Genomic DNA, 19,607 nt, shown 5'->3' on the forward strand with positions numbered 1-19,607 from the left:
CAATAAAATCTTTTCGGAATTTGAAAAAAATGAATTATTTAAAATCAATCACACATGTGATTCGAATCACGCCCTCTCAATTCCATCCAAACCCCAGCAGACTCACCTTACTCCTCCGAAGAAATCATTCTTTATTATTCATTGTTATATTTTTCATCTTGCTATGGATGATTGAATGTATTGCTGTTTTAGGATTAAATTTACAACATTCCTTCAAGGAGGATCAATCATCATCATGCAATCATGATCCACTCGACTTGAATTTAAAAACAACAACAACAACCACTCTGAATATTCATGACACTACTTTCATACCCATTAGTAATAATATTCCTATCAATGATCATGTTAATAATGATGTGAAATATTATAAATCTAATTTTGTAATCACTCCATCCACAACCTCCACTCCAACCATTATTGGATATATTAAATTATCGCCTTGTATTAAATATTTAAATATTCCAATGACACTCTATGTGAAAGTAGTCATGATGAAAGATGATGATGAACTGAAGAATATTCCAAGTAGTAGTAGTATTAATACTATTAAAGACATTACTACTAGTACGACAAGTACTAGTACCACAAGTACTACTACTACTAATAGCATGGAATATTCTTCACTCTCTCAACAACTCAATAATTATCCCATTGTTATTCACTCCATTTCAGATTCTATTTATTATTCCATTAATTTAAAAGATTTTGCTTTGGACTCGACGACGAGTTCATTTATTATTTATATTGCAGTGAAAACACTTCAATATCAAAGTTATGAATTAACACTCTCAACTCAATCCATCATTTCAAATAATGAATTACCAATTAGAAATAAGAAATTATCTTTTCATTTATTTAAACAATATCTTTCCAAGTTCACCATGACCACTACTACAAGTACTTTTAATAATACCATGACCACTAATACCTCCATTTATAATACTACAACTTCTACGACAACTCCTACGACAACTCCTACGACAACTCTTAATAATAATTCCAATTCAACTCTCCTTTCATCTCTACCACTCTATCGATATGGTATTCAATTACAATGGTATCCTCCATCTCCAAATATTTTAACATTTAAATATAAAGTGTATTTCAGTACAACGAACAGTATTTGTAATTTAGATACATTATGTGGAATGTTATCTGGAAATTGTAAAGAATTAAGTGGATCTGAATTTTATTCATATTCCTTATATGCTGGTTCAGATTATTTGAATCAAACATTTTTTTTACCTTTAAATTTTGATGATACAGAAATTGCTCATTTAGATCTCAATGTGGTCGTATTAGATTCAAGTAAATTTGGATTAGCAAATCAATATGGATTATATAATTCAACACAATATGATTCAAGACATTCCAATTCTTCCAATTACACTAATTTAATTATTTTCATGGTATTTATTGTGACCATACCGACATTTATTTTGATTTTATTTGCATCCTGTTTGGGAGTTTATTTTTGTCAAAAGAAAAAGAGTTCAATATCGACCACTGAAAATGATGTACTCACTGCTTCATTGAATCACCGTTATGGAGCAAGTTCTTTTGATCCTGTTGGAATGAGTAGTAGTAGTAGTAATGGTCGTCATGGTCGTCCTCATCATAGTAGTAGTAATAGTAATAATAATAATAATAATAATAGTAGAGGTTATAAAAAAGAGACCAACAATGAAATTGATAGATATCAATACAACGTTGTGTATTAAAATATGTACGTACATACATGCACACCTTATCATATATGATACTCTGATGTTCTTCTTCTACAAGAACTTGTGGTTTTTGGATGACAATATTCGTGATTTGTTCAATACCCATGCATTGAGTGATGGTAACATGAATGATTTCATTGTTGAGATAGTTTGTGAAAAGAGTGGCTCGCTCTTCCTCATTGGGAATCATTTCAATGAATGATTTTGTATGTTGTTCTGATATGGGGTGGTACTCATTTCTTCTGATCATGAGTCGTTATTGGCATTAATATCATTTGATCATCATCATGACCACACAATACTCATCCTCAAAGACAAAAGGTACTTGAATTTCACTTGTGGCTGAAAATATATTTTCTCTTCTTCTCCCATTAAACAAATCAATGGCATCAATGTAGGTTTTAGCCGCTCCATGCTTTCCCGCTTTGGAAGTTCTCGTTGCTACCGTCTGACAGGGTCGACCACCCAATACAATATGTGCTTTTTTATCAGACGCATATAAAGCCTTGATATTCATTGGAAAGTATAAATGACCTAACCTCTTGGCATATTTCAATCTCATGGATTTGGTCAAGAATTTATAGGCTCTTAATTCACTGTTCAATGCATCGAGGATGAGAGCTTCATCATGCAACAACAATGATTGTAGTAGATCTTTCACAAAACTCAACGCTAGACCATTTTGTTTCACTGCATTTCGAATAATTTCATAATGACTTTTGAGATTGGAATGTGCAAATTCTAATGCAAGACCATTTTGTTTCACAGCAGTGAGAACAACTTCTACATCATTCCTTAAAGGTTTGGAAGCTCGTTGTAAACTCTTCCCACAACTAGAAACTGCCAATAACACATATTTTCGTTTAGATACGAACTTGGAAGGTGCATATTTAAAGGCTTCACCTGAAAAATCATTTGAAAAGGCAAGTTTTGTAATTTCATGGTCATGTTGAAACTCTCGAGACAAGTGTCTATAAGTTCCACTGCACACTTTCACGCATTCCAATAAAAATGCTCTATCATTGATCAATGAAGCATCAAAATACTTGACATAGGAAGATATTCCATGTGAAAGACTTTTCAACATGAGCTCTCGATCCTTGTAGAATGAACTGTCAATATATTGCAACACATCTACTTGATTTAAATTCGTGCTTTCTATTGCACTTTTCACGATCACTGGATCTCTAATCAAGTGAGGAATCTTGCTAAATTCAAATAGTTTGCTTGGATTAACATGTACTACAGATGCAACAATGTCTCTATCAAAACGTAGTGATTTTAAATAATCATCCTCACTATTGACTATTTGTAAAGTATACACATTATGATTTTTTTTAATTTCATGCACAAGATGATTTTTGAGTAATGTCTTGCTGCGCTGATCCTTGAACATGAGTTGAAGATTTCGGATACACTCAAAAAACGAATCATCTTTGATCAATCCGTAATGATGGTCTACGTTGGAGTCATCGGTCAATTTGAAATCGATGAGATGAATGATGTGACAAGGTGATGGAGTTAATGTTTGCATTTTTTCTTTAGGTGCGTTTTCTAAATTCCACAATTCAATCTGTGGATCACATGAGTAGTTTAATCATGAACTGTTTTCAGTGGAACACAACAGCGATTTTATCAAATGCTTAAATGTGTTCAACGTTTGTTGCCAACGAATCCAAAACAAATTTCAAAAATAAAATCGTTGAACACATTCAAGCGTTTCAGAACATCATCTATGAAAGGAGTGTTAATCATCCTCTTGGTGCTTTGTACTAAGCAGTTAAGGTTTCACGAGTTGAATGTTCTGAAAATAACGGAAGTGTTTTATAACGAAAACAATAGGTTGACTGAAAGCATGGCTAAAAAATGTCAACAAAACAGCTCTCTAAAGAGCAAACAAATACCACTACTGCAATAATAAACCATATTCCTTGAAAAATATCGTACACACAAAAGTTCAATTTCTTAGTTAAAATTGTTATTTAGCAAACCTTTTTATGATCACTTGTGGTTAATCATTATAATAACTCCAGAAAAGATTGCTGCTTCGTGTGATTACCACTAACTCTTAATAATGTAGCTAATATTGTATTTTGAACAAAAATACTTGAGTTATATGATTACGGAGAAACTGTTAAACCGCAACAATGACTGTACGACCCGTAACGTTTCAGATTGTAGTATTTGTTAAACTAAAAAAATAACTTCAATGGTAGAACTACACAAAATACATTCTCATCACACTACTTTATTAACCATCTTTATTACCTTTGTTATCTCTCTTTTACAAGAAAATAGTATCAGTGTGTTAATTATAACCTATCCGATTTCTTTACTTTGATGTTTTAGGTAGGAATATGACTAAAAACAACGCAGATAACATAATTGGTTTTCCTGCTTTGTGAACGAAGAGACTGACTAAAAATTGGTAAAATATAGTATTGAGAAATGTTTGTGTAAGTGATTTTGTGATAAAGCAATTATTGAATGGTTTTATGAACTGTTTCGAAGGTTTTCAGGTCTTATATACCAAATGGAAGAACAACCAAGATTTACTCAATAACCTTGTACGTGAACAACAAACATTTATCAAGACTTAGTGAGCATTAATTGTTGACAAAGCCCAAATCACAGACATGAACAAGGATATCCTTTTGCTTGAACGATTGGAGGAATTAATTGGCAAGAAAACTAATTTAACGAAACTACAACTCAAGTCCTTATTTCTTTTTTTTGTGTTTCTTTGGCAATGCTAAATGAAACATAGCTCTCTTTGTACCTTTTTTCAACAAGCTTTTTCTCCTGTTCAAACTCTTAACTGTTCTTTCGCAAACTCCTTCATCAATAAAGGATTTTTCTTCCTCATTTTTCCTTAATCATCAAGACAACTGATAATTTCTCTAGCCTCAATTCGGGCTCTACCAAACAACTTTCAAGGTCCACCAAGACACCAAAAAATCGTTTAAAAAACCCGTCCATGTTGAAACCATGGTTTCAATTATTCATGCGTAAGCAAACCATGGTACTGTCTTATCTAAAGTAAACATGCCAAAAGCAAGAGCCCACCCTTCCACAATATTTTCATCTGTTACATTGTATTTTGTCCACCAAATTGAATAATTCAAGAGGGATGGGAGGTCTAATGAAATCATGATCTTCTAAATCAATATGACTTGTCTCAACACCACCAGCATAGCTGTAATGTCCTCTCCACATCCAACAACGTAGTTTTCTAACACATGTCCCACATTCGAATCTGACGGCAAGTTCTCAATTTCAGTGATCAACATGTCAACCAAACGGTGTTTTTGACAATGATCTGGAAAATATTTATCCATGAACTCTAATAAAGCGGCAGGGCCTCCGCTATTGTTTTTCTTCAAACCATTAATCGTAATCTCAGTCTTGTAGGAACAAGAATTCTCTTCTTTATTGCACTACAGGAGTATGAATAAAGAGTAGTACTAGATTATTACCACCTGAACGAAGTGACAGATGAGAAGAATTTTTTGAATTCCAAAAATCTCAATTTTAGTACTTGCGTAAATTAAACTGACTCTCAAAGGAGTGGTGAGGAACGCTACCACTTGGAGCTGGTGGTGGTGGTACTTTCTTTAGAATGAAATAAGCAAACACTGGTTTTCCTAATTCTGCATTTTCTGGAATGATGACATTCTGAGATTGTGAAATGTAGCCCTTCTTTGATACTTCGATGGTATAATTTCCAGGTGGTAATAATCTCCAAAAGAATCCATCATAGTTTGAAGTAATAATCTTTGCATTGCCTTTCACTGTTACATTAGCAAATGATACTCCATTACCCATTTCATCAGCAACAATTCCAACTGCTGAGAATTTCATTTGATCCATATACAAGATGAGTGAGAGTTTGTTTTGTTCCCAAAATTTATCCAAATCAGATTCAGGTGCAATATATTCTTCAGTAAGTTCAAGAGTTAATTCATAACAATTTGCTGCAAAGTAATTGTAATCAGCCTGATTGATTGATCCATCATGTAATGACATGCATTGTTCATTTTAAATCACCATCATCATCATTCACAACAACATTCACAACAACGTGTTCATAACCAGGTCCATCATGTAATTCCCCAAAATCATTCACAAAATCATTCACAAAATATTGAAATAACATTGATTCACAAAATAATAATTCATAACAACATGATAATAATAACATTGATTCACAAAACAATAATTCATAATAATTCATAACAACAACAACAACCACTCACCATTGTATGATGAACCACCCACCATGCAGCTCCATTTGTAATTCCACCTGGAAATCTCTTACTCAAACGCATTTCAGGATTTGCATTCGCATAAACACTTGCAACCATTCGAAAGAATGTATCGTCTGGTGTTGCACTATAATTAGCATCTTTTTGTAATGCAGTATCAAAAGGATAATTAGCAACAAGAACACCACCATGTAAATTAGCAGAGAGAATAAATTGTTCTTGTGAAATCCATTGCATGATACTCAAAGTTTCAGGTTGGAATGGATCATCTGGCATTCCAAAATAGTAATCAATGAAATTTCTATTTAAATCAACACCATTAGCATTTCTACGTTGTTTCAATTCATATCCATCTGGATTCATAGATGGCATGATATATACATCCATATAATCAAGAATTCTAGTGACCATTAAATCACCATTCTTGTATAAATTTAACAAGTATTCAATGAAATATAAAATAACTTCTCTTCCAACGGTTTCATTACCATGCATGTTCGCAACATATTTGAATTTAGGTTTTCTATATTTGAGATTAAAAGAGTAAGGTGGTGCACCAATGACTTTGTTACTCGTAATTTTCATGACCCATAATTCACGTTGTTGAACTGAATGACCAACAGAGTACATTTGTGTCATGTTTGGAAAGGAGAGATGAATTTCACGCATCTTGGCAGTCATTTCAACATAGTTGTGATTTCTTAATTTTGGAGATGTAGTAGTAGTGGTGTTGGATGAAGAGTGGTGTGTCATTCTTGCAGTACGAGTAGTAGTTGTCTTGGTTGTCGTACTAGCAGTTGCAATAGTCGTCTTGGTTGTCGTACTATCAGTTGGAGTAGCACTAGTTGTGGTTGCACTAGATGTGGTCGACGATTCAAAATTTTCCTCATGGCCGAATAATCGACGAGTCATGGCCAATACAAGTCCTTGTTTCTTTCTCTCATAATTATTTTCATGGACTTGTTGTTCCATACGTTCCACTTGTTTCAATGTTTCAAATTGAATGGTGAACATTTCCTTTTGGAATTGAGAGACGAGTTGTGCGAATAATTGTTCATGGAAATGGCTCGACGATAAATCTCGAATTCGATTCATGAAATCATCATTGGTTCCGAAGGGTTCAATGTTTACTTGTTGTTGCTTGTGATTATTATCTAATGGAGCATGTCTACCTTCCAATGCAAGTCTTTTCAATTCATTTCTTGAGAGACCCATCACGAGGAGTGAATAGGCTTTGTCATGAATTGAGATACTTTTGGGTTGTTCCGAAATCACTAATACAATACAGAAGCAACAAAGGAGTGTTGCAACGAGAAGGGCAATACTCACGCTGCTGGGAAGGCTTTTCATATGTTTATGCATGATGAAAGCGTGTGTGGGAGAGCGTGAGAGAGGGATGATGCGTTTTTTTTGCGATGGATGACTGAACTGGAAACCCTTGTGTCAATTTCCAAACTCGGACACGATTCAATCTTCCAACATCCACTCATGGATCAAAGATTACAAAAAAGACTCGCCTTTATTGTAAAATATTTAATTGCTTGTATATTCATTATTATGAGGCTAGCTGACTCAACTTTAAATAAAAACTCCTCCAAAGGACATGTAATCAATCATACATTGATTGTACTTGTTCATTTCATCCAATGGTTCAAATGCTACTCGATTGGCATGAGAAAGTCTTTCAATGAATTGACGAATTTCAGAATCTTCACGAATAGCCTCGACCAACACATCAGAATGGATTTGGAAAAATAAATTCATCAAGGCTTGAATGAGATCAAAATCTGTAAATTCTTCTTGAACGAAATGTAAAAAGAATTCCAATAATAATTTGTACTCTTCATAATTATTAAATGCAGAGAGTGTACGAATATTCAAATCCAATTGTTTGATACTCGAGTCCTTAATATATTTCATGGTTGCGGAATAAGAAGAATTCTCTTGATCTTGTTTGATCATGGCAATGAGTGGATTCATCATTGTGTTGTTATTAGAGGATAAGAGATGACTCGTCTTGTAATCCTCCTCTTCCTTCTTCTTTTTCGTAAATTGAATATTCTTACTTAAACTAGGTTGAGTAGGAATAAAGAATGGAGTAATACGATTGACTGAATCAAAATCATCCAATTCTGGAATGGATTGTTTCTTTGGATCAAGTTTGTTCTTTTTTCTTAACTCATCTAAATGAGTGAGAGAATGCCATTTGTATTTGGCAAGTCCAGATAATTTGATGAAATGAGAAGGTTCTTGAATTGGATACGTGTCCATTTGTTTTTGTTGTTTCTGACTCAAAGTCATCATGGAAGATTCACTTTCATCATCGTCATCATCACTACTACTGTCGTCGGTCATGGTCGATTCTTCATTCTTTTCATTCATGGATTCTTTCATCCAATCATCCACTTTGGAGAGAATTTTAAAGGCTCGTTTTCTCTTTTGTAACGATTCACTTTGACGCTCGTTCTGTTGATTATCAATATTCAATGATGATACATCAGTTCTCTCTGTAACCATCAATGAATCTCCACTGAATGGCAACGATACATATTTGGGCGCATTCACCGATTGTAATAGAGCATTACCAAATATAGTCTTATTGGCCCACAAACAAATTCCAACAGAATTTACATGAGTGGTCACAAGATATAACCCTTCTGGATGGAAATCAACACTGGTTGCTGCCTTTGGTAAAGATAACCAATCAATTAATTGACCTGTCAAAATATCATAGATTAAAATGTAATTATCACTTCCACATGATATTAAATATCTATTGTCATGAGTGAAACACATATCATTAATCTTATTGATATGATGTCCATGGAAAGAACGAATTAATTTACATGTATTCATATCAAATACATGAATGGAGAAATTCTCACATGCGACACTCACAAAATTAGCACTTGCAGAGTGTTTGGATTTAACCATTTTCAAAATGGGTGATTTCAAATCAAAACTAGCCAATAGTTGATCTGTTGAGAGTGAATGTTTTGAACCATTTCCCTTAGTAGTGGATTCCACTCCATTCATAATTTCATTCAAAAGATGACTCGAATGGTTTGGAGTCTTGTTTTCAAATTTCCATACTTTCAATAGACCATCATGTCCACCACTACACACTTTTGTGTTGGTGTTATCAATAATAACAGAATTGATGGGAGAGGAATGTGCTGTGAGTGAATGACTACCAAAAGTCATCATGGTCGTATTCGAGATTTGTTTCAGAGTCTTTTGTCTTCCTTTAAAGTCATAAACTTTACGAATTTCAATTGAACGTTCCTTCTCTTCATGATGATAATATAAATGTTTCATCTTTTTTGATTGAATAATCCACTTTTCTAAATAACCCTTATTGGTTCCAACGACTGCATAATTACCACATATGGAAAGAGCAACAGATTGAGGTAATCCATATTTCAATTCTGGTTTGTATAGAGTTTCAGAATCCGATTTCAAATATTTAACATTCCATAACGTAACACTATTTAAATTAGAATGACAACATGCCAAGTTATTCCAATCATCTTGTCTCAAATAACAAATATCCATATCTGTAATTGCTGGCATTTGAGAATTATTTGATTTCCATAAATGGGAATTTTGTTGTTGAGAGATTTGTTTGGATTCACGTGGATCTAACAAGGATGTCACTCGAATTTGACCATCCACACCACCCGTTACAATGAAATGACCCATTGGATCATAGAATCGAATTATTTTTGGACACTTCTTATGTCCCATTCGACACACCACTTCACGTGGTTTATCAACACGATCAAAGGCTAACAAAGTCATGACATTATCACTACTACAAGTGACCATAAATGGTTCACCTGGTAAGAACTCACAGCATGTCATGATTTGACCATGTCGATCATGTTTCTTAATTCTATGAATGATTTGATGTGAATTGAGATCCCATAAGGATACTTCTCCACAATGATTACCAGTGGCCATGACATGTTCAGAATGGATGAAATGAGAAGATTCTTTGTATTGCTTGGAATTCATGTTATTTGAATTCATACTAGTCATGTCAGTAATAGTACTGTCATTAGTATTAGTATTAGTAGTATTAGTAGTAGTACTAGTAGATGTACTTCTAAATGAAATGGCACTCACTGGTCCATTTTGTTTATACACATTCAAAATATGATCATACTTGACATGATACAAGATGACATGACCACATGAAGTTCCAATCGCAATGACATCAAGAGCAGGTGATGGTTTGAGGCATGTAATTTGAGAGATTGAGGGAGTACTAGAGGAATTACTACTATTCACTGTATTCAATAAAGAGTGTAATAGTGATGATTCATGAGAGGATGAAGAGGATGATGGTTCTTGTAAAGATTCAAAATATTTCAAATGTTTTTCAAATCTAAAAATTTCCTTTCCAACTCTAAAATTAAATAATAGGAAATGACCTTCTTTACATCCAATAATAATCTTATCTAAATAAGTTTGTAAATGACAAGCACAATTCAATGTACAATCTTGTGGTAATTCAAATGCATTCACAAATGAATCTTGTAACTCAAAGGTATCATATATGGAAATTACATGTTCAAAACACACTAATAGATATTGTCCAATCTTTAACAATTGAACAAGTTTTCCACACTTGTGATGAATAGAAGTATCAAGAATGGTAATTAATTCTCTGGCACCTCTGAGAACATAGATTTTCGATGAATCTTCACAACACACATAGAGAATATCACGTTGAGTAGGATGTGCAGTACTTGCATTGGAAGTTAACGAAGATTGTCGTTCGACAAGCATGTATGAAATTGGAGAGGGTAATTGAGGTCCAATGTCAATATGAATGAGAGATTTTAACTGGAGTTTGGGGTTAGTTTTGGGGTTAGTTTTGGGTTAGTTTTGGGGTGGAGTTGAGGGTTAGTTTTGGTTAGTTTGGTTAGTTATTTGAATCGAGTTAGGTGGTATGGATGTTCGAATTGGAGTCAAGTGATATTCAAGTCGAGTCATGAATCCGTGTTCGGAAAATGTTGTCCAATGAATTTATCAAGGTTTGAATCATTTATATATTTAAATATTTCACACACAAATAAAACATACCCCATAGGCATAAAATGTATTTCCAATAGAACAATAAATCAATGCATCATCAATTAAATCAGAGTCATCGGAAGTATTGGATTGAAAACTAATGGCAGGTACGACATGATTAGTAACCAATCCAATAATTTTGAATGGTTCTAATAAATGTGAAGAGTGTGTTCCGAGTACCATAGTGTGTTGAATGGTTATGGATGTTTGAATAATTCAAAGAGGAGAGAGGATGATGAAGAAGTAATCAATGATTGGCGTTTTCAAAATATTTTTTTATCATCAAATCTACTTTTCCTTGCAAGTTCAACAAATAATTTGAAAAATTTTGGACATCTTTGGCAGTTTGAAAATGACTTCCGCTCTTCGAATCAGAACATAGTTGCATATTCTATACACTGAGCTCATGGTAAGAATCTTTCATGCTGATCCCCATACCAAGTCAAGTATTCATGTCGTCTCAACATGATAAAAGGCAAGAAAAAAATGTTCGGGACATTGTCATCACCTGAGGAAGAGATGATCTTTCAAGACCATCATTTGTCATCATTGTCCTCCTCAACTCCTCTCGATGCATTAAAACAATTCTGTGAACGATATCATGTACCCATCGAAGAATATTATCCATCATATTCCTCATCCTCAACAACAACAACAACAATACAACATTCTAACACCACATCGTGTCATGATGACATGATGAATAATATATCATCTCGGAATGAATCCTCCATTCGTTATTTTAGAATTTCATTTCAAAGTATCCATGAATATATGATTCAAAAACAAATGACTTGTCAAATTTCAACAACACAACAATCAATGAATCATCACGATACCACCTCTCAATTCTCCTCTCAACAACAAGAAGAATATATTCAAAATATTTTAACATCCATACAATCACAATGTGGACATGTTCCACAACCACTACTAAATGATCATTCCAATAATAATAATAGTTATAATAATAATAATAATTATAATAATGAAACGAATAATTATTCCTATACCACCACCTTCTCTAAATCTCAAAATAATTATTATCAAATTTATACACTTCCAAAGAGTGTTTCAATTTCTAATTTATTGGAATATAAAAATGGAATTATTTATGGAGTGGATATTAGTAGTATTTATTGCATCTTGTCATTGGAAAAGATTTTATTAAATTCAATGAGTAATAATAATACTGATAATCATAATACTGATAATCATAATACTGATAATACTAATAATACTAATAATAATAATAATACTAATAATAATACTACTAGTATCAATCACATGACTCTTTCTGATAATCACAATAGAAATGATCCATTATTCCATAATCATTCATTACCAAATGTTTTGGATATTTGTACTGCACCTGGTACAAAATCATGTCTCTTGTATGATTTGTATAAATGTAGAATTTCAAATGCATATTCATCATTGGAATCATCATTGAAATCATCATTAGAATCATCAATAGAATCATCATTAGAATCAAAATCTTCACCATTAGAATCATCATATTCATCATCATTGCCATCAAATGCATCATTGGAGTCATCAAAATCTTCAATCCCATCACCACCACTGCTCCTCTCAAATCATTATCATCCTAACACTCTCTCTTATATTCATACCATTACAGGAATTGATAATAATTATCATCGAATCATGACCTGTAAAAATATATTTAAAAAATATCATTTAAATGATATTCGATTAATCTATGCTGATGGAACGAGATATTCAACACTACATGGTCAACCCACACGAATGAAAAGATTTAAATATATTGAGAAGGTGAAAGAATTACCAAATAATGGAATTTTAATTTATGAAAAATATGGAATGAAAAAGAGAATGAAAGAATTAGATGTGAAACATTTAAAAAAGAGAAAATCATTGAATGATGATTCACATTCTTTGACCACCGTTCATCATGAAGATAATAATACTTTGAATAATAATAGTATCATTTCCAACCATAGTGATTCTAATATCATACTGAATAATAATAATATCATTCCCAACCATAGTCACGATTCTAATATCATTTCCAACCATAGTCACGATTCTAATATCATTCCCAACCATGATTCTAATATCATACTGAATAATAATAATATCATTCCCAACCATAATACCAATAGTACTATGAATATTCCACAAAATATTTTTGAATCTCTTTCTCCTCTCTATGATATTGTCATTGTAGATGCAGAATGTAGTACAGATGGTCGAGTTGAATATTTTAGAAATAATTTAAAACAAATTCAATATACATTAGAAAATATGGAACATGTTGTGAATTTACAAAAACAATTATTAGAGAATGCATTTGTGAATTGTTTGAAACCATGTGATGAATCCATCCACAAGAACTCTCAATATGGAATTCTTTTATATTGTACATGTTCATTCACTGTGGAACAAAATGAAAATGTCATTCAATATTTACTAGACAAGTATCAGAGTAGTAGAGAAAATACTTCTTCCACCACAACACTTGATGAAACTGAGAAGAGTAGTAGTGTGGAGACTGAGAGTAGTAGTAGTAGTATTCGTTCTAGAACGAAGGATCCTTCCAATGATTGCAATGGTAGTAATACTAGTAGTATTGGTTCTACGGTCATTCTAGCAGAGAGGACCATCATCGTTGTGAACCATTTGGAATTGAATTAATTCATCCATTCAAAGATAGTCCAGTATTGCAATATTTAAATATACCCTATACGGAATCTCGTGTATTACCAAATACTGTTCGAATTATGCCCTCACAATCTCAAAGTAATACATGTCTCTATATTGCCATGCTACGAAAGTTTAAAAAGTAATGATCCTTCATAGTTTGTACAGTTCATGAGAGATCATTCTATTCGTGGTCAATATTGATGAATTTCATTCAATCATACCACACACACACACACACGTGAATTCCATTATATATACACCAATGAATGAATTCAAGAGTTTTATTAAGAGAGTGGGTGGTTGAATGGTTAGTCCAAAATATTATAGTATCAAATTCACCATAATCATCAATTCGTGTAACGGTCATGGATGATTAAGGGTTAATAAAAACTTCCTTAAATAAATTTTACTCTCAAGATGCACACACACACACACTGTGTACACACCTCAAAAACTTCCTTAAATAAATTATACCACACTCCCTACACACTCCAACACACATGAAATGCTCTTCCAATCATTGACCTGTATCTTTCCATTTGATATACCAAATATTCCCTTACATGAAGCCTCAATGACCAGTGTCGGAAGAGAGAATACTTCTCAACATCGACTTGCAAATCCTTCGATGAACTTGATTTCATCATCCAATCGAACATTATCAACAACAACAACAATCCATGTTGTTCACTTCTTCGTCAATTCAAACCTTCATCCAATCATTTACTCAATGATGAAATACTCGAGAGATTAGAAAAGGAACATCAATCACGAATGATTCAAGTCAGAATTGGTTTGGAAGCTCCACCCGATCTATTGGCCAATATTAAATTCATTCAACACAATCAACAACATCATTTGTATCATCCATCATCAGCAGCAGCAACAACAACAACAACATCATCGACCATAATGATTGATCCAAGTAATAGTACTACTAGTAGTGGTGGTGGTGGCCATGAGGAAGAATTGGATAATGACGAAGAGGATGATGAAGATCTCAGCAACAGTCCAATGATGACAGTCTCACTCCATCATCATCATCATCATAATAATCATCATTCACCACCACACTACTCTTCCGATGAAGAGTCCATCCATGATCCCACAACAAGAGGACAACGGTATACTGGATCCATTGAAGAAGAAGAGGATGCACTTGTTGAAGAACTTCAGACCCGTCATTACATGAATGATGATGGTGATGATTTGATCGATCAAGTCTACGACGATGATGAATTTACAACACTCGTTCCATGTGATGATTCTTCTGAAGAGGAAGCCTTTGAGGAGGGTGAAGCCTTCAATAATTATCATTCCAGTTCGAAAAGAAGAAGAGGAAATTGTGTTCAAGGTTCATGTCATCATGAACAATGTTCGCACAATGATGATGAGACTGTGGAAGAACATGACACGAGTAGTAGTAGTCATCGACCGAAGAATGATTTAAATCAAGCATGTTTGTTAGATTCTCCACCGTCATTGGTGTGTGATGATTAGTTGTTAAATGACATGAATGTTAACAAACACTATCATCCGCACCGTTCAATTCAAGAACAATCTTTTGACAATTCATGAGATGAAAATATTTTTCAAAAAATAAAAAAATCACAAGTCTCAAGTCACCTCTCACACACAAAATGTCACGACCCTCTTTACCCGCCACCACCACCACGAGCAGGGGGAATCCAAACCAACAACAACAACAACCAATGAATCATAATGTTGACACCTCTATGGGTCTTTTAAATTCCAATCACATGATCCATTTAATGTCCTCCTCCTCTTCTGGTACAATCTCGAATTCTTCTTCAACAACACATCAAGTCTTCAAACAAGGATATTTATCTAAAAAACCACTCAAAGCCATCTCATCCAAATCCAATTTCAAATATCGTTTCAAAGGATGGAAAAAGAGATGGTTTGTACTATCACGAACGAGTCTCTATTATTACAAAGATGCAGCAGCTGCAGCAGCAGCACAAATTCAAATGCAAAATTTGAAAAATGTTGTAAAAACAAGTAACACTTCATTTCATGATTCATCATCCTCTCAATTTGGTCAACTCTCAGACAAGTATCAACCATTAGGTATTATTTCACTCGTAGAAGATATTAAAATTGAAAAAGATGATTTGGAATCTACTGAAAGTGGAATGTTTGTATTCAAAATTAGAACACCCTATGCGGTACATTTATTAGCAGCAAGTACGGATTTAGAGAGAAAGGAATGGATTGATTGTATTGTTGGAATCTCGGGTGCTATTCAAATGTCTAAATTAGTACAATATGTCACGAAATTACAAGTCACAATTATTGAAGCTAAATTAAATGATGAATTGGTACAAGAATTGAATTTATCAAATCATCAAGAGAGTCGTAGTAATAATAATCATGAACTCGTACCAGCTCAAAATAGTAATAATCAAATGTTGAAACAACACTCGAAAAATACTTCTTCTACTGACAATAATAACAATGATAATAAGAACAACAAGAACAATAAGAACAATGATAAGAACAATAAGAACAATAATGTGAATACTCTGAACTCGACAACAAGAAAATCCGATGTTATTGAAAATTCTCAATATCAAGTGAGTTGTAAAGTGAAAAGTAATTTTCAAGAATTTTCAACCATTGCTCAATCCAAAACCATCACACCCATTTGGAATGAAACCTTTGTATTGGATATGCCTCGATTTCCAATGGAAATATTTCTCATATTGGAATTAACTGAAACGAAAGAAACCAAAGTAACCAATCTTCTCTCACACCAACAACAACAAAAGAAATTAACACAATTTACACAATACTCTCGAAATGGTCTCGTGAAAATGACCATCTTGGAACCTGATTTGGTGGAATCTGTACAAGCACAACAACAAGAATCGAATGATTTGGTCAATTTATCCTATTTTCAATTAACAAATCAAAATGCAAGTGCTGCCAAATCATCGTTTGAAGTGAGTTTTGAAAAATGGTTCAATGCCATTCTCGAACAAGATGATGGAAATGATTTTATTGCAAAAAAGAAATCTCAATTTGTTGTGGATGAAGACGAGGATGAGGATGGAGAGGATGGAAATAATCATGGAAATGAAAAACATCATCATCACAATCTCATGAATGAATTGTATGAACCTGCCATGACTCAACTCAAACGAAAAAAGAGAAATCTTGGTAAAATTTATGCACGTGTCGAATACATCTTTGAAGATATGCAAGGATTTCCACTCTCTTATCAATCCATTCAAAATCAAATTAGAGAAGCAATACGAATGCAAAATGAATTAATGAACAAGATTTTAAATGGATCACAAACGAGAAAGGAAAATACTTCTCAAAAAAAGTTATTGGGATTGTATCAAGATCATTTTGTTGAAGATGAAGAAGAAGAAGAATTGAAAAACAAGTCAAAACAAAACAACAAGAACAGTAATACCACCACTACCACCACTCCATCCAATGCACCCTCTTCTGTGGATTCTCTTCTCAATGAACAAAAAAAGAAACATCGTCGACAACTCATCACTCGAAGATATAAACAAGAATTAGATCGAGTCATGTCTGATCGAAATGCAGAGTTATTGAAGAGAGCACAAGAATCTCAAAAAACAACTCTTGAAATGTTACAAGAAAGTATTCAAGATCGAAAAAGACAATATGAAAATATTGAAAATGAATATCAAAGAAAAGGTAAGTCTTTATATCATTGTATCATCATTCATGAGTCTTGAATGTATGAAAATGTCTTGTTTTTTCTAAATATGTAATGCATGCATGTGTATCATGATACATGTAAATGAAATTGCATGATGCATGTGTATGAAATTGCAATCAACGTGTATGAATGAATGAATATTCATCTCAAATATATACTCCAACTTGATTAGAATTTGAACAACAAAAGAAACTTCAACTCAAATTGAAACGAGAAGAAGAGCAACGTCTCAAAGAAATCAACAAGACACTCAAACAAAAAGAATACGAAAAAAAAAGACAACTCTCCATTCAGACCAATCGAGAGAAATTACTCGATGAACGAAATCGTATCATTGAAATTTTGAAATTCAAAGCAGAGAAATCCAAACACTTTGAAAAGTTACATAATGCCATCAAACAAGAAGAGGAACGAGCTACTCAAGAGTTAGCCTCAACCATTGAAAAGAAGGAACGAGAATTTAAACTCAAGGCTCAACGTCGTATTGAAGAAAATGAAGAACAAATGTTACGAGAATTGGATGAAAAGATTAAGAGAGAAGAAGAATTCAAGGCCAAGAATTGAGATCGGAAATTGCTCAACTCGAAAAGGACATGTCTAAGAAATTAAAAGAATTACAAGAACGAGAACTTCAAACCAAGCAAATGGAAGAACATCAAAAACAAGAATATAAGAGAAAGATTAAAGAATTACAAAAGAAGGTTCGAGAAGAGGAATTGAACATGCTCATGAGAATGCAAGAACGATTACAAAATGAAACTGCAGAGAGACAAAATGAAATTGCCAATGAAATTGATCAATTCATGAAGACTCAAAAAGAGAATTATGAAAAACAATTGAAGGCTTTTTCTAAAGGTGGTGGTGCTGGTGGTGGTAATACATCGATGACTCCACCAACGACGAGTACTAGTACTAGTACTGGTAGTACTAGTAGCGCCAATCTATTGAGCACAGACTTTTCATCATTGGCAACCATTTCAAAGCCTAGTGCATCTCAATTGAAATTACAAGCCATATTTCAAGTCAAAACATTTGATGATATTTCATTTAAACCAATTGGTATTGATGTATGGAAATGTGGTGGTTTCTTACATTGCTATTTCATTATTGAAAGAGGTATATTGAAAGTACCAACGAGAAAGAATGCCAATACCATTACCTTCAAGAATAATCCTGAAGAGTATTTAAAGATGAATCCAAAGGTTCCACCTCCTCCTGGTTATATTCCTCCTCCACCTCCAGTCACAGCATCTACTCCTATTGTAAACACAGGTGGTGTATTCAAGATGAATATCACTCGAAAAGAAACATCCTCTTTGGATAAATTTGAAAAAGCATCGAGTGGTAGTGGTGGATCGAGTGGTGTGATTGATTTGAAAGATATTTTGGCTCAAAAGAGTAAACTCAAAGCAGCAACACCTAACACTGCAACGACGAACAAATCAGAACCATCAACACCTATTGGTATGAGTAATACATTATTTACATCTCTACAAATGAGAAGAAAACAAATGGCAGCGGACAGTGACGACGATGACGATACGGATGAACACAACTCCACAACTCTCAAACATGATACGAAACAAACAAATCCAATGATGGCCATGCTTTTATCACGAATTGAAAGATTGAAGAGAGAACAAAAAGAAATACTCGATGAGGAAGCATGGGAAGAGGAATTTGGAACAAGTGCATCGAAAAACAAGTTTCAAGGAGGTGGTGCTGAGAGCTCTGATACGAGTACTAGTGAAGATAGTGATTGGTAAATAAATGTTTATTTACCTGCAAGATGGACCACATGATCGTTCACGTGCATTCGGGTAGTTGTTGACGTCATTGAGGTGAATTTCTCACCCTTAAACGAGAGAACAGGAATATAATGACCTTTCCAACTTTTGCATCTTTCAAAATTCACATCAACAACGACATTTTGAACATGTTGTTGAACCATGACGATTCGGTGAAACTTGGATTCTTTCACCATTGCCTCAGAGGAGGATCTTTGTTGAATCCCCAAGTCAACAGGTACCGAGCGTCAAATAGATCCAAACAAGATCATCTAATACCTAGACTTGTTGATGCAGTTCTCTTTCTCCCCAAAAATTCAAATGGAATCTC

At 33.6% G+C, this 19,607-nt stretch overlaps 8 protein-coding genes across 8 annotated transcripts; 5 read left to right on the forward strand and 3 right to left on the reverse strand.

Annotated features, from left to right (window-relative positions):
* Window positions 1–29: 29 nt before the first annotated feature.
* Window positions 30–1,724, forward strand: C9374_007720 (uncharacterized protein; the record flags this gene model as incomplete). The annotated part of the gene is made up of 1 exon (XM_044697717.1): window positions 30–1,724. One exon carries the CDS (start codon window positions 30–32, stop codon window positions 1,722–1,724), a length of 1,695 nt encoding a protein of 564 aa, XP_044546344.1.
* Window positions 1,725–2,001: 277 nt separating this feature from the next.
* On the reverse strand, window positions 2,002–3,264 carry C9374_007721 (uncharacterized protein; the record flags this gene model as incomplete). Its single annotated transcript, XM_044697718.1, has 1 exon — window positions 2,002–3,264. The coding sequence occupies one exon, from the start codon at window positions 3,262–3,264 to the stop codon at window positions 2,002–2,004; it is 1,263 nt and encodes a 420-aa protein (XP_044546345.1).
* Window positions 3,265–5,261: 1,997 nt separating this feature from the next.
* On the reverse strand, window positions 5,262–7,357 carry C9374_007722 (uncharacterized protein; the record flags this gene model as incomplete). The annotated part of the gene is made up of 2 exons (XM_044697719.1): window positions 5,262–5,726; window positions 5,987–7,357. The coding sequence occupies 2 exons, from the start codon at window positions 7,355–7,357 to the stop codon at window positions 5,262–5,264; spliced, it is 1,836 nt and encodes a 611-aa protein (XP_044546346.1).
* A 216-nt stretch (window positions 7,358–7,573) lies between these two features.
* Window positions 7,574–11,260, reverse strand: C9374_007723 (uncharacterized protein; the record flags this gene model as incomplete). The annotated part of the gene is made up of 2 exons (XM_044697720.1): window positions 7,574–10,846; window positions 11,087–11,260. The coding sequence occupies 2 exons, from the start codon at window positions 11,258–11,260 to the stop codon at window positions 7,574–7,576; spliced, it is 3,447 nt and encodes a 1,148-aa protein (XP_044546347.1).
* A 303-nt stretch (window positions 11,261–11,563) lies between these two features.
* C9374_007724 (uncharacterized protein) lies at window positions 11,564–13,756 on the forward strand (the record flags this gene model as incomplete). The annotated part of the gene is made up of 1 exon (XM_044697721.1): window positions 11,564–13,756. One exon carries the CDS (start codon window positions 11,564–11,566, stop codon window positions 13,754–13,756), a length of 2,193 nt encoding a protein of 730 aa, XP_044546348.1.
* Window positions 13,757–14,539: 783 nt separating this feature from the next.
* C9374_007725 (uncharacterized protein) lies at window positions 14,540–15,265 on the forward strand (the record flags this gene model as incomplete). The annotated part of the gene is made up of 1 exon (XM_044697722.1): window positions 14,540–15,265. The coding sequence occupies one exon, from the start codon at window positions 14,540–14,542 to the stop codon at window positions 15,263–15,265; it is 726 nt and encodes a 241-aa protein (XP_044546349.1).
* Window positions 15,266–15,405: 140 nt separating this feature from the next.
* Window positions 15,406–18,053, forward strand: C9374_007726 (uncharacterized protein; the record flags this gene model as incomplete). The annotated part of the gene is made up of 2 exons (XM_044697723.1): window positions 15,406–17,464; window positions 17,662–18,053. The coding sequence occupies 2 exons, from the start codon at window positions 15,406–15,408 to the stop codon at window positions 18,051–18,053; spliced, it is 2,451 nt and encodes an 816-aa protein (XP_044546350.1).
* A 29-nt stretch (window positions 18,054–18,082) lies between these two features.
* On the forward strand, window positions 18,083–19,255 carry C9374_007727 (uncharacterized protein; the record flags this gene model as incomplete). Its single annotated transcript, XM_044697724.1, has 1 exon — window positions 18,083–19,255. The coding sequence occupies one exon, from the start codon at window positions 18,083–18,085 to the stop codon at window positions 19,253–19,255; it is 1,173 nt and encodes a 390-aa protein (XP_044546351.1).
* Window positions 19,256–19,607: the final 352 nt, after the last annotated feature.

The sequence above is a fragment of the Naegleria lovaniensis genome, assembly GCF_003324165.1.
Source record: "Naegleria lovaniensis strain ATCC 30569 chromosome Unknown tig030, whole genome shotgun sequence".
Taxonomy (NCBI): Eukaryota; Heterolobosea; class Eutetramitea; order Acrasida; family Naegleriidae; genus Naegleria; species Naegleria lovaniensis.